The sequence below is a fragment of the Lytechinus pictus genome, chromosome 3 (assembly GCF_037042905.1).
Source record: "Lytechinus pictus isolate F3 Inbred chromosome 3, Lp3.0, whole genome shotgun sequence".
NCBI lineage: Eukaryota > Metazoa > Echinodermata > Echinoidea > Temnopleuroida > Toxopneustidae > Lytechinus > Lytechinus pictus.
Window position 1 is genome coordinate 8,220,664 of NC_087247.1, and position 13,611 is coordinate 8,234,274.

At 38.0% G+C, this 13,611-nt stretch overlaps 1 protein-coding gene across 4 annotated transcripts in view; it reads right to left on the reverse strand.

Annotated features, from left to right (window-relative positions):
- Window positions 1–13,611, reverse strand: part of LOC129255948 (uncharacterized) — a 63,438-nt gene that overhangs the window by 4,958 nt on the left and 44,869 nt on the right. For all 4 annotated transcript variants that reach the window (XR_010292892.1, XM_064096282.1, XM_064096283.1 and 1 more), the window contains 10 exons: window positions 13,189–13,343; window positions 10,232–10,388; window positions 9,475–9,606; window positions 8,396–8,614; window positions 7,323–7,430; window positions 5,777–5,905; window positions 3,636–3,836; window positions 1,555–1,674; window positions 844–1,040; window positions 5–83 (listed from right to left, as the gene is read on the reverse strand). Coding sequence is in view for 3 of the 4 variants with exons in the window: in XM_064096282.1 (XP_063952352.1) it covers window positions 5–83; window positions 844–1,040; window positions 1,555–1,674; window positions 3,636–3,836; window positions 5,777–5,905; window positions 7,323–7,430; window positions 8,396–8,614; window positions 9,475–9,606; window positions 10,232–10,388; window positions 13,189–13,343 (1,497 nt within the window). In the remaining variant the exon portion in view is untranslated. The remainder of the gene's footprint in view (window positions 1–4; window positions 84–843; window positions 1,041–1,554; window positions 1,675–3,635; window positions 3,837–5,776; window positions 5,906–7,322; window positions 7,431–8,395; window positions 8,615–9,474; window positions 9,607–10,231; window positions 10,389–13,188; window positions 13,344–13,611) is intronic.

The window sequence follows — 13,611 nt, forward strand, 5'->3', positions numbered from 1 at the left end:
TTACCTGGATCAACAGCTGCTTGCCTGTTTCTATGGCGATGGCTTCACTGAACCTGGAAGTTGGTGTTTTAACTAAAACCAATCTGTGTGGTAATGATAAAAGGGAATTAAAAGAACAAGGTATGTAATTTGGACCTGAAATGACCTTTGGTCTTTAAGGGCAATCCAACCCAAATAAAAACTTACTCCAAATTATATTTTTGTTTAATGGCGACATAAAACAATACCTGGATTACTGCCCCATGGGAATGCATACTTAGGAGAAAGTCACAAAAGTACATGGCCTCTGGGAAGTTGTCCGATTTCTTTCAAACTTTCACCAAGGCAGGATTCCCCTTCAATCTGAAAGTTTACTCACATACCAGATGATAAAGAAAACAATATTGATATACCACTGAACCGTCTGTCCTAGTGTGTTATAAAAACCTGTTTCATATAGCTATTCGTAAATTATAAATGACTAGCGATCCTTTCTTATGGCAAGCGAAACAAACAGATTTATGGAACACCTACCAGATTCTTCTCACGAATGTCATCGGATCAAAACTTAATGTTACTGTATGATAGAGGATTGTATTACCACATCCTTCATGAACTTGATAAACGCCAATATATATATACACAAATTCTTACAAAAAATTAAAGATATGACATCTGCAACATTTTGGGTGCTTGAAAAATGGTACTGTATAAAAAACATGCATTTTCTGTTGGAAAAGATGGCTATTTTGACAATATTTCTTCTCGTTTTGAGAAAACAAAGACATTTCAAATTTGGTTAAAGATCTTTCTTTTAAAATCCCTTTGGGAGAATGTTGTTTGTGCAACAATCGCTCACTATACCTTAAATATTTGTTGACAGTAGCCAGTACTTTTTCCTGGTGAGACTGGTGATCCTTGATAAACCCAGTCTCTAATTCCCTTAGACTATAGCCTAATGCTGATATATGATCACCAGTCTGATGGCTTAATTCTGCTGCTAACCACCAGTGTTCTGTGTTGACTGCCTGATGAAGAATGGTTGCAGAGCTGAAGAAGGTCTGGTTAAAGTTCAAATAAAAAAGGAAAATAAATTACACAACGTCATCATAACAGGAAGTTTGTTTATATTACCAAACAAGTAAAAACAAGGTGGTTCACGAACCACAAGTCTCGCCTGATTTCGCAATCAACGAATTATACATGATCATTTGACCTTATCATCCTCAAGTACACAATGTGTAATATTACCCAAAGATCATTTGTACAGAGTTCAAACATGGAGTGTCATATTTCAGTTTGGCATTATAACCTTATACAAGACCACCTCTTTTTATCCTACCTTGCATAGCAGGCTTTGTCACAACTTAATCTACAAGAAAAAGTTGCTGCCTAATAAAGGTAGATTGCACTTGGTCTCATCTACAGCAAGTTCTTATAATGACCTATTTATGAAACAAATTTTATTGGCTAAAAGTGTGAAATTATAAGTAGACCAAGCGGTTTCGCCATGATCGTTTAGGTGATCTACAAACCGGAATGGATAGCTTAAAACATGATAGAGATTTGACGTACCTGCATGTGTGTGAGTGTCAGAGATAAACTTGGCTTGCCATAGACAGGTCCATCTTCATCAGGTTGACCCAGGTCAGGTAGACTAGAGATGATGGATTCTAATACTCCACTATCCTGGAGCTGAATATATATGAACAGAAATGATAACAGCGTGTTAGCATGATATGACATTGATATCTGTCAGATATCATTATCACAATCAACAAACCACTCCCCTTCACTTAACCTCATCCAGTCCACCTGAGCTATCATTATCACAATCAACAAACCACTCCCCTTCACTTAACCTCATCCTCCCCATCTGAGCTATCATTATTACAACCACCTAACCTCATCCAGTCCATCTGAGCTATCATTATCACAATCAACAAACCACTCCCCTTCACCTAACCTCATCCACTCCATCTGAGCTATCAGTATCACAATCAACAAACTACTCCCCCTCACCTAACCTCATCCAGTCCATCTGAGCTATCAGTATCACAATCAACAAACCACTCCCCCTCACCTAACCTCATCCTCCCCATCTGAGCTATCAGTATCACAATCAACAAACCACTCCCCCTCACCTAACCTCATCCAGTCCATCTGAGCTATCATTATCACAATCAACAAACCACTCCCCTTCACCTAACCTCATCCACTCCATCTGAGCTATCAGTATCACAATCAACAAACCACTCCCCCTCACCTAACCTCATCCAGTCCATCTGAGCTATCATTATCACAATCAACAAACCACTCCCCTTCACCTAACCTCATCCTCTCCATCTGAGCTATCAGTATCACAATCAACAAACCACTCCCCCTCGCCTAACCTCATCCTCCCCATCTGAGCTATCATTATCACAATCAACAAACCACTCCCCTTCACCTAACCTCATCCACTCCATCTGAGCTATCAGTATCACAATCAACAAACCACTCCCCCTCACCTAACCTCATCCTCCCCATCTAAGCTATCATTATCACAATCAACAAACCACTCCCCCTCACCTAACCTCATCCACTCCATCTGAGCTATCAGTATCACAATCAACAAACCACTCCCCCTCACCTAACCTCATCCACTCCATCTGAGCTATCATTATCACAATCAACAAACCACTCCCCTTCACCTAACCTCATCCAGTCCATCTGAGCTATCATTATCACAATCAACAAACCACTCCCCTTCACCTAACCTCATCCACTCCATCTGAGCTATCATTATCACAATCAACAAACCACTCCCCCTCACCTAACCTCATCCACTCCATCTGAGCTATCAGTATCACAATCAACAAACCACTCCCCCTCACCTAACCTCATCCTCCCCATCTGAGCTATCATTATCACAATCAACAAACCACTCCCCTTCACCTAACCTCATCCACTCCATCTGAGCTATCAGTATCACAATCAACAAACCACTCCCCCTCACCTAACCTCATCCTCCCCATCTGAGCTATCATTATCACAATCAACAAACCACTCCCCCTCACCTAACCTCATCCACTCCATCTGAGCTATCAGTATCACAATCAACAAACCACTCCCCCTCACCTAACCTCATCCACTCCATCTGAGCTATCATTATCACAATCAACAAACCACTCCCCTTCACCTAACCTCATCCAGTCCATCTGAGCTATCATTATCACAATCAACAAACCACTCCCCTTCACCTAACCTCATCCACTCCATCTGAGCTATCATTATCACAATCAACAAACCACTCCCCCTCACCTAACCTCATCCACTCCATCTGAGCTATCATTATCACAATCAACAAACCACTCCCCTTCACTTAACCTCATCCTCCCCATCTGAGCTATCATTATCACAATCAACAAACCACTCCCCCTCACCTAACCTCATCCACTCCATCTGAGCTATCATTATCACAATCAACAAACCACTCCCCCTCACCTAACCTCATCCTCCCCATCTGAGCTATCATTATCACAATCAACAAACCACTCCCCCTCACCTAACCTCATCCACTCCATCTGAGCTATCATTATCACAATCAACAAACCACTCCCTTCACCTAACCTCATCCACTCCGTCAATTATCGCTATGACAGCCACCATCTTACCTCATCCTCCCCATCTGAGCTCTCATCACTGCTATCACAACTTGCTATGCTCTCCCTCTCCACATGTATTGCCGGTATGCCTGGTATAATGGTGGGTTGTAGGAAGGTCCTGGGGGTGTTCTTTGAGCCTGTCCTGGGGTCCAGATAGGCCGAGGTGGAGTAGGACGGAAGACACATCTTATCACGAGTTTCCATGCCAAGCTGTCGAAGCAGGAAAAAATAACATTTTCTCAGTGCACAAAGGCTATTCAAATTACATTCTGCACTGAGCAGAGCAGCAATGAGCAAGGTCTTTCATAATTCATGATGGCTCAGCACTGACTGCTTCTTTCTCAATTATGACATGACATCATTTCATTGATCATGTCCTTATGATGCTCAAAACGAGTTTTAAGACAGGGAGTACCATCCACCACTTTATAGCCCTTTATAGCCACTTTGATGTGTTTCATTACACATAATAGACCATAGATCTGCCTAACTACAGACTACTTACAAGCAAATTACAAAAGGAAACGTGCTCCTGATAATTGCTTTACTCTGCCTCTGGTCCGATAATATGGTGTAAGATTTTGTAAAATGCTGATTTTAAAAAGTCTATCAGCGTATTATCATTCAATATTTTGCCCGATTTCAGGACACAAGCCTTTGATGTATATTTTGTCATGTATTAAATATCTATGTTTTGTGCTCGAATAAAAAAATGGAAATATCCCAGATATATATTTTCAACACATATCACTTTTCAGTTTTTGCATGAAACTAGTGGCATCATAGGCTTCAGTGCACCTGTGTATTCTTTGGAAATTGGAAGCTATTTGCATATCGTAGTCTCTCCATTCCTTTTACCTCCATGATAGGACTAGCAAAGTGCCCCCGAAGGTCTCTCCTGCAATTTAATACAGCAACAATTTTCTAGCATCAAGGCCTATAACTTAAGTGCTGCTATGCAGGTTTCATTTAATTTGTGTTTCATTTAATTTGTGTATCTGTTTTATCAAATAAATATTTCATAACAGTATAAACATTTTCTTTTACTACTGACATTTCATTGTGAAAGAATAGTGCAGTCAATACAATCACCTATTGTGATGTAGATGTAACAGGTTGGCATAAAGAGAATAGCTTACTAAGCTATTTCAAGTGGTGAATGCTTCTTTGTAGTGGACATAGTAACATGGTATTCCATTCACCTGTAATCAATGAATAGGCTATAACAAAAGCTTTCTGACTTTCAAGATCTGAATATGCATGTAAGCCTGAAGAATAGGGTCTGACAGGGCAAGGGGTCATATCCCATTCAAATAACTCATCAATATTCATGGACTGATGGCAAGCCTGACAGACGTGGTCAACTTTTACTAACCATGAAAAAACCACATATACTCTGGACAGGTTTATAAGGGAGATTCGCCTAGGCCTCAGTTGGAGGCAGCCGAGCGCACAAGGCCAGGATACAGTGACACATGTAACCAACATCATGACATCATCATCATACAGTCATGTACAACACAAGACTATACAACATGCCTAACCTCTAACCTTTTCACTGTATCCTGGTCTTGTTATTATCTATTTATGTTGGCCTTTTTTCGCCAGCATAAATCGGTGATGCTAGTGGGGCTGCGTTTTCGACCCAAAATCATATTATGCTAATTATTTTGGGCATGAAATCGGCACCTATTTTTCACTTCTGCTTGCTTGGAAATGGGCAAACAGAAGTGAGAAATAGGTGCCAATTTCATTTCATGGCATGGCGGATATATTCTTGTTGGATGAAAGAATAAACTATGATGAAATACTTTCATGTACACACTCTAAAAACAGGATCCTGTCCCATAAAATGTTGCAATGGTTGAAATAAATTACAAATAAATCCACAAATTCATTTCATCAATTGCAACTCTTCATTAAGACAGGATCCTTAATTAGCCTTGACCTACTAAACTGTCAAATTTAAAGATTTTACCATTGCCCATGACTTCCTTTTTTAATTTATTTGGTGCCTGGAGTGAAAAACAATTTTCTACTACTCTATATTCTATCAAGGATAGCGTGATCACCTGAATATGCAATAATCAGGACTAACAGAGGATGGATACTAAGACATACTCGATTGACAAGATTAATAATCTTCTCACCTTTCCATATTCTGCTGACCCCCATGCAACGGCTTGGTTCTGGTAGTTGACGGCCAGTGAGAAACGGGAACCAGCAGCTATAGCCACAAACAGGTCATCTCTCGATCGGTTGATCCAAACAGGTACACTCTGTACACAAAAGAAAGATATTGGGGTAAAACTATTATCCTCAACCAATCAGATGCAAGCATTTCAATAGATTTAGACAGTTTCTAGTGAAAATCTCCAGCTTTTTTGTTTCATGAAATGCTCCCAGATTTCATCCATTATGTCTATAAAGTTTTGTGGGTTCATTTTTCAGACTGGTGTATACCACAAAGGATATACATATGTTATACTAGAATCAATCAATCAATCACCTCTGAACCCTTAGGTTCATTCAAATACATCCTGTATCACTGGGAGCTGAGCTAAATAGTATATGAAGCTGAGTAAAAATTGAAAGGCTATAGGTACAATTGAGATAACTAAGGATTCAATTCAATATTCTATTTCCATTCACACATCATACAAAGTAATAGAGGTATTACATCAGATACAAATTAATGGATTGACATTTTAAAGAAAAGCAACATAAATTAGAATATATGGAATGAGGGGCATCCACTAAAGAGCAGTGCTAAGATGTGAATCCCCCTTGAAAATGCAAAAACAATTGGGGAATAAATATCTTGCATTCGTATAAAAGAAGACAAAGAGGAAGAAATCAAAAAGGTGAAAATCAGACTGAGGTTCAGTTACACAAAGAGTAGAATTCAGAAATTGTTAATGATTCCCCATGATTATACCAAAAACAAGTTTAAAGGAGAATGAAACCCTTGAAACCAGCTGAATCCATATCAAAGAGAAAAATCAAAGAAACATATTGTTGAAAGTTTGAGGAAGATTGAATGAATAATAAGAAAGTTATGAGCATTTGAATATTGAGATCACTAATGCCATGTAGATCCTCCTTTTGGCAATGCGACCAAGATCTGTGATGTCACACACGTACAACTCCCTCATTACTTTAGTACTTATTTTACTTATATTCTCACTTTTATAGAGTCTATCACAAGGTGATGTGTTCTCTTTATGAGAGGACAAGTACAGAGGTTTCACAACATTATATCATTGATGACTCGATTGTCATATGATTAGAATGAGCAAAAAGAGATGTTTTGGGGTATATTTTCAGTGTCCAAAAGGGGAGAGTTGTTCATCTGTGACATCATAGATCTTGGTCGCATTGCCAATGGGAGGATCTCCATAGCATTAGTGATCTCGACATTCAAATGCTCATAACTCTTCTATTGCTAGTCCTATTTTACTCAAACTTTTGTTGATCTTATTCTTTGATTTTTCTGCTTTCACAAAAGCTAACTTGCTCCAAGAGTTTCATTCTCCTTTAAACAAAAAAAAAGCCCACTTTTCCCATTGTTGCATGTTTCAAGATTAGACAGAAAAGTGAGGAAAATCATTTGAAGCAAGAGCTCAAGAATAGCGGAACTGAAACTTTTCCATATAATTTCAGAATGAAATAGAATGCTGTTATTCAATGTGTTACCTGATTGACTCTGTTTCCCATGCCTAGCTGGCCTGAGTCATTGCTACCCCATGTGTAAAGATCTCCAACAGTGGTTAACATCAGGTAGTGGTTCCCTGACATCGTCATCTGTGATACAGAGACCAAAAGTGAGAAGGGAAGAGAAGGTAAAAACAAGTTTAGGTGAATAGGAAATACACTTACAAATCACTTAGAAATGCTGAGCAATTCCATAAAACATGTTCATCCAAACCTCAATATTAAGCACAACATTCCTGAAATGATTTGTTTCTGTTTTCTAGGTTATATGAAAAATTGTAAATCTCGAAGACTAGAGAAGTTTTTGAAATCATTTAAGAATGCAGAAAAATGGGGGCTGGACAAACAAGAAAGATCATTATTTTACAGAAATGCTATGTTAGAATATTATTAGAATCGCAGAAATTCACATGCACTGAACATAGAGTTGCATATACAGGACCAAGCCCAAACATGCAAACTGAATGTATAAGGGGGGGGTTATATTTTGAATGTTAGGAAAATGCTTAGTGCAGCAATATTCAGTGGCCCCTGAAAAACTGAAGACATCATGTTTTTATTTACACCATATTTAATACCAACCAGGGTACTTCCCTTGGAGAAGCAGTACTGCAACTCCTTGACCAGAGCTTGTATTTAAATGGGTTCAAGGGACGGTAAGTGATGATGATTCTTAAGTGGAAGGGACAAAAACCGGACGGTAAAAGTCTTTCAAATCAGACACCATAGTGAGTATTTCTGGAGGAGAAACAGTATCTCAACTCCTTGACCAGAGCTCGTATTTTGATTGGTATGAGGGCCAGTAAGAGATGCTGATTCTTAAGTGGAAGGGACAAAAACCTGACGGTATAAGTCTTTCAAATCAAGACACCATAGTGAGTATTTCTGGAGGGGAAGCAATATCTCAACTCCTTGACCAGAGCTTGTGTTTTGATGGGTTCAAGGGCCGGTAAGAGATGCTGATTCTTAAGTAGAAGGGACAAAAACTTGATGGTAAAATTCTTTCAGATCAAGATACCATAGTGAGTATTTCTGGAGGGGAAGCAATATCTCACCTGCTTGATAGGAGCTTGTATGTTGGTCGGTACAAGGGATGGTAAGAGATGCTGATTCTCGAGCGGAAGGGACGGAAGCCGTGATACAGTCTGATGGTGAGGATCAGGGTTATTGTGACGAGCGTGATGACGTTTCCTGGCGAGCTGCAACGCCTGTCTCAACTCTAGAGGGCTCTTTCCCCACGAGTACACCTTCTGGGGGTTGCAGGTGATGGCGATCTAGGTGATGACAAAGTTTGGATAGGAAATTCTTCTGATTAAAAAGTCAATCCTGAAAAAGAGTTTCTATTGAAATAGGTCGATGGTGTAACATTGCTTAAGAGAGAATCACTTAAGAATCTACAAAGACACAGCAATTATTAATTATTAAGGACTACCTATTGAATGCACTTTGCCTCAATGGGCCGCCGGATACTGATAATCCAACCCATGTGCTATCAGATCAATTTCTTAAACAAATTTCACTTTAAAATTACAAACATCACATCAACTTTTCAAATAAAAAATAAACATAACAAGTGGAGCGCCTCTGGCAGTCTCGCCTGCATTACACGATTCAATATAGCAGCAGTGCTGACTTTGAGAATGACTATAGAATAAAACTCGCAAAAAACACCATTCATATGATGTTAAAATACTATGTTCATTGACCCTAAATGACCTTTGACCTTGGACATGTGACCTGAAACTCACAAAGGATGTTCGGGGATACTTAATTACTCTTATCTCCAAGTTTCATGAACCAGATCCATAAAATTTCAAAGTTATGATGGAAATTAACAAATACGCCCAACATGGCCAAGTTTCATTGACCCTAAATGACCTTTGACTTTGGTCATGTGACCTCAAACTCTGGCAGGATGTTTAGTAAAACTTGATAACCATCATGTCAAAGTTTCATGAAGTAGGCCCATATACTTTTTAAGTTATGATGACATTTAAAAAACTTATTCTTTGGTTAAGATTTGATGTTGACGACGCCGTCTGAAAAGCGGAACCTATAGTCTCGCTCTGCTACTATGCATGCGAGAGAAGAACCATCAAATCAAGTCAACCAAGTATAAGAATTGAATGCTTACATTGCTATAGTAACCACATGTTAATATGCTGACATGCCGAGAACTTAACGCTTCCAGATGGATTGGTACGGTTGACTTTCCTACAGATCCAGTGCCAAGCTGACCAAATGCAGAGGAACCAAACATCCATACCTGAAGAATAGGAGGGAAAAGTTGTTATGCACACAATGTAAATGGGTAAATGTAGGCATCAGAAAGAGAATTTGGAATGAGCAAGCGCCCCCAATGACATGTCTGTTCTCACAATAAAATGATTGTAGAAGAAAAAATGTGGCATGTGCTAATGAAAACAATGGCATTATAATTCCAATATATTTATTCATGATTGTTACATTTATCTATCAATACATTGAACTTAAAATGAAAATTTGAACTTTATTCACGTTCATAAAAAACATACAAATCAAGAAATATAAAATATTTCAAATAATTTACATTATGACATAAGTGAGCATATTTACAAGAATAGTGGAGGGATCACAGAGAAATTAGAAAGATCTTATAAATTAATGATCCTGAAGTTCCACACTAATTCAACATAAAACACAATAAAAACAAGTACAATTAGAAAAATCTAGAACAAAACAAATATAACTAAAGTATAATAGAATCTATATCAGTATTACACTTACTGCAAAAATCAAACATTTTTTTTCAAAATTGGAAAGACCCTCAATATTAGACACTCTGCCAATATGACATCCTTTGGTTTTCACTTCTGTATCTACACAAAACTATTGTTTTCATGGTAACCTACCTGTCCATCGTTGGTGAGTACTCCGCTATGAGCGTAACCAGCACTGATCCCAACTATTGCACTTTTACTGAACGGGTTGACAAGTTTTGGCAAGATTTGGTCCTCAACGTCTCCATGCCCCAGCTGACCATGGACCCCCCATCCGAAGCTCCATAATCTGGGGATATCAATGGTTGACAAATCAGTTTAAATTCACCTGGGTCCCGTAACACAAAGGTTAGCGATTGATTGTACGCTTTATTTTTACGATTGATTGTAAATTGTAGTCAATGGAATCGATCATAGAAAAATGTTCTACGATTATTGCTAAGCTTTGTGTTATGGGCCCCTGGTCCACAAGCAGTTGTTCTGGTCTACTTCTCAGATAGTCTTGTACCAAATGAGCTAGACCCCTTTGGTCTAATTACTGTTCGGTCTACACTACATTTGGTCTAATACCCACTTTAGGAAATATTCTAATTTTCTCCCCATTGTCATGTGAAACAAAGTTTTATTCCTCCCTGAACATGTGTAATTATCATTGTTTTAATATTTTGTGGTACAAAGAAGAGGGTACTTATTGTCAAATTTGTAAAAATTGAAATATTGTATAATTCAAACACTAAAAAACAAAAGAAATAGTGAGTGAGGGGCATCATCGACTCTCTCACTTGCATGTGCATATAACTGTTTTGTGAAATATAAGTGAAACTTGAAAATGTCATAACTTTCTTATTTTACATCCAATTTTGATGAAATTTTCAGTGTTATGCTTGTTTTATTTTTCTCTTTTTATTTAAATCAACATTTTTCTGGGGTGGACTTGACCTTCAATGGTTGACAAAAATTGGTAGACAATGGTTGACAAAAAATGTGGTAATTCGGCTAAATAAATGGCTAGTAGACAGTCTAATTGTAGATGAACTAGAGGATTACACCATGTGAGATGAGACCAAACAAACTCCACTTAAATAAATCCACTTAGTCAAAATGAACAATATTTTTACACATACTAGCTTCAATAATCTTTTCTAAGCAACTGTCAATAATTAAGAGATTGGTTCAATCACAGAGATGCTATAGCCCCTCACATCAACTGGTTTCAGAATGCAATTTTCATTTGGAGACAATTTCATTGTTGGTAGAGTGATTAAAACCTCAACATAATACTTTCATCTATTCATGAAAACACTGATTTTACTCAAATATGTCAGTGTGCCCTATTTTTCTTTTATTTATTCATTTTTTTCATGTCTGGTCTTTGGGGGTAATTGAGTTTATTCAAGTTTTTGTTATCAGAATATTCTTAAGACAAGTGGAATGCCTCTGGCCGTCTCACCTGCATCACGCGATTCAATATAGCAGCAGTGCTGATTTTGAAAACTACTATAACTCGCACAAGATGTTCAGTGATACTTGGTTACTCTTATTTCCACGTTTTATGAACTAGACCAATACACTTATAGAGATATGATGGCAATTCAACAAATACCCCCAACGTGGCCAAAGTTCTTTGACCTTACATGACCTTTGACCTTGATCATGTGACCTGAAACTCGCACAGGATGTTCAGTGATACTTGATTACTATTATGTCCAAGTTTTATGAACTAGACCAACACACTTTCAAATTTATGGCTGTAATTCAACAAATACCCCAATTTGGCCAAAGTTCATTGACCCTAAATGACCTTTGACCTTGATCATGTGACCTGAAACTTGCACAGGATGTTCAGTAATACTTGATTACTATTATGTCCAAGTTTCATGAATCAGATCCATAAACTTTCAAAGTTATGATGGTAATTCAACAGATACCCCCAATTCGGCCAAAGTTCATTGACCCTAAATGACCTTTGACCTTGGTCATGTGACGTGAAACTCATGCAGGATGTTCAGTGATACTTGATTAACCTTATGTATAAGTTTCATGAACTAGGTCCATATATTTTCTAAGTTATGATGACATTTTAAAAACTTAACCTTAGGTTAAGATTTTGATGTTGATTCCCCCAACATGGTCTAAGTTCATTGACCCTAACAGACCTTTGACCTTGGTCATGTGACATGAAACTCAGGCAGGATGTTCAGTAATACTTGATTAACCTTATGGCCAAGTTTCATGAACTAGGTCCATATACTTTCTAAGTTATGCTGTCATTTCAAAAACTTAACCTCAGGTTAAGATTTGACGCCGCCGTCGCCGTCGGAAAAGCGGCGCCTATAGTCTCACTCTGCTATGCAGGTGAGACAAAAACCACTTTTTCTTCTGGTAAAACATTTCTGAGATTTTTTCTGCCCTATCTTAAATAAAATCTAGGATCTGCCCCAGTCCTGATAACATGAATTGCAGTTCTAGCAGGTGCCAAATCCAGGAATTTTTATACAAATATACCAGGCTTTAAGTATAGCGAGAATTATTTGTCAGAGGTTGGACTGGCATTACTATTTTTTCCCAAAAGGGAAAAATAGTAATTTTGCCAATACAACAGAGGATGAATAATTCCCTCTATACTTTCGAAATAAAGGCCTGGTATATTTGTTTTATATCCTACATTTAATAAGTTAGAACAACAGATCTTGATAATATAGTTCTTTTACACGTAGTTCATCTTTTTTAAAATCTGAACCAAAATAAAGATAATGCGCAGCGCTGACTGACCTACTTTTCCTGAAGTTACGCGCTCAGTGGAACGCGGATTTGTGCCTGCGCCCGAGAGATTGCGCAATCTGTGTCATTGATCTGTGACATCAATGATGGAGTAGTGTGTACTAGTCCATCATTGATGTTATGGAATAGCATTTTTCTTCAGTGGGCGTTTCATTTTTAACATCGCAAAATAGTGAGAAATATGTTTGGCCACATGATGCTATTTGGACCAATCAGCATACAGGATTTAATTTATGTAGTATATAATCAAAATAACCTCACATACCCTGTACACCTTGGACATTTTTTTGAGGCAACTATTTACTGACCTTTGACCTTGTGTTATCACTAGTGTATGAAGCTGACCGCAGGCCACCGACAGACATCGTTGACCATTCAAAGCTTCCACAGCAACCGGTCTGGAGTGGACATTCCTGTCTCCTACACCTAGCTGACCATAGGAGGAACTACCCCAACTGTACAACTGGATGAACAAACAGATGCCAATCAATCATAATATATAGTTTGCTTTTTTCCTTCTTAAATGTGCATTTTGGGGCCAGGCTCGACTAGCACTTGTGCTATTTTCTGGTCCCATTTACAATGGTATTTATTATACATGTATGTGTAACTGTTATGCAATTTGTTTCACAACCTATAAACATGTGAATATTGTTGGTAAATAAATAAATCAAATCAAAATCAAAGTATAAAACAAAGGACAAGTAATTCTGAATTCATTCTACTACCAT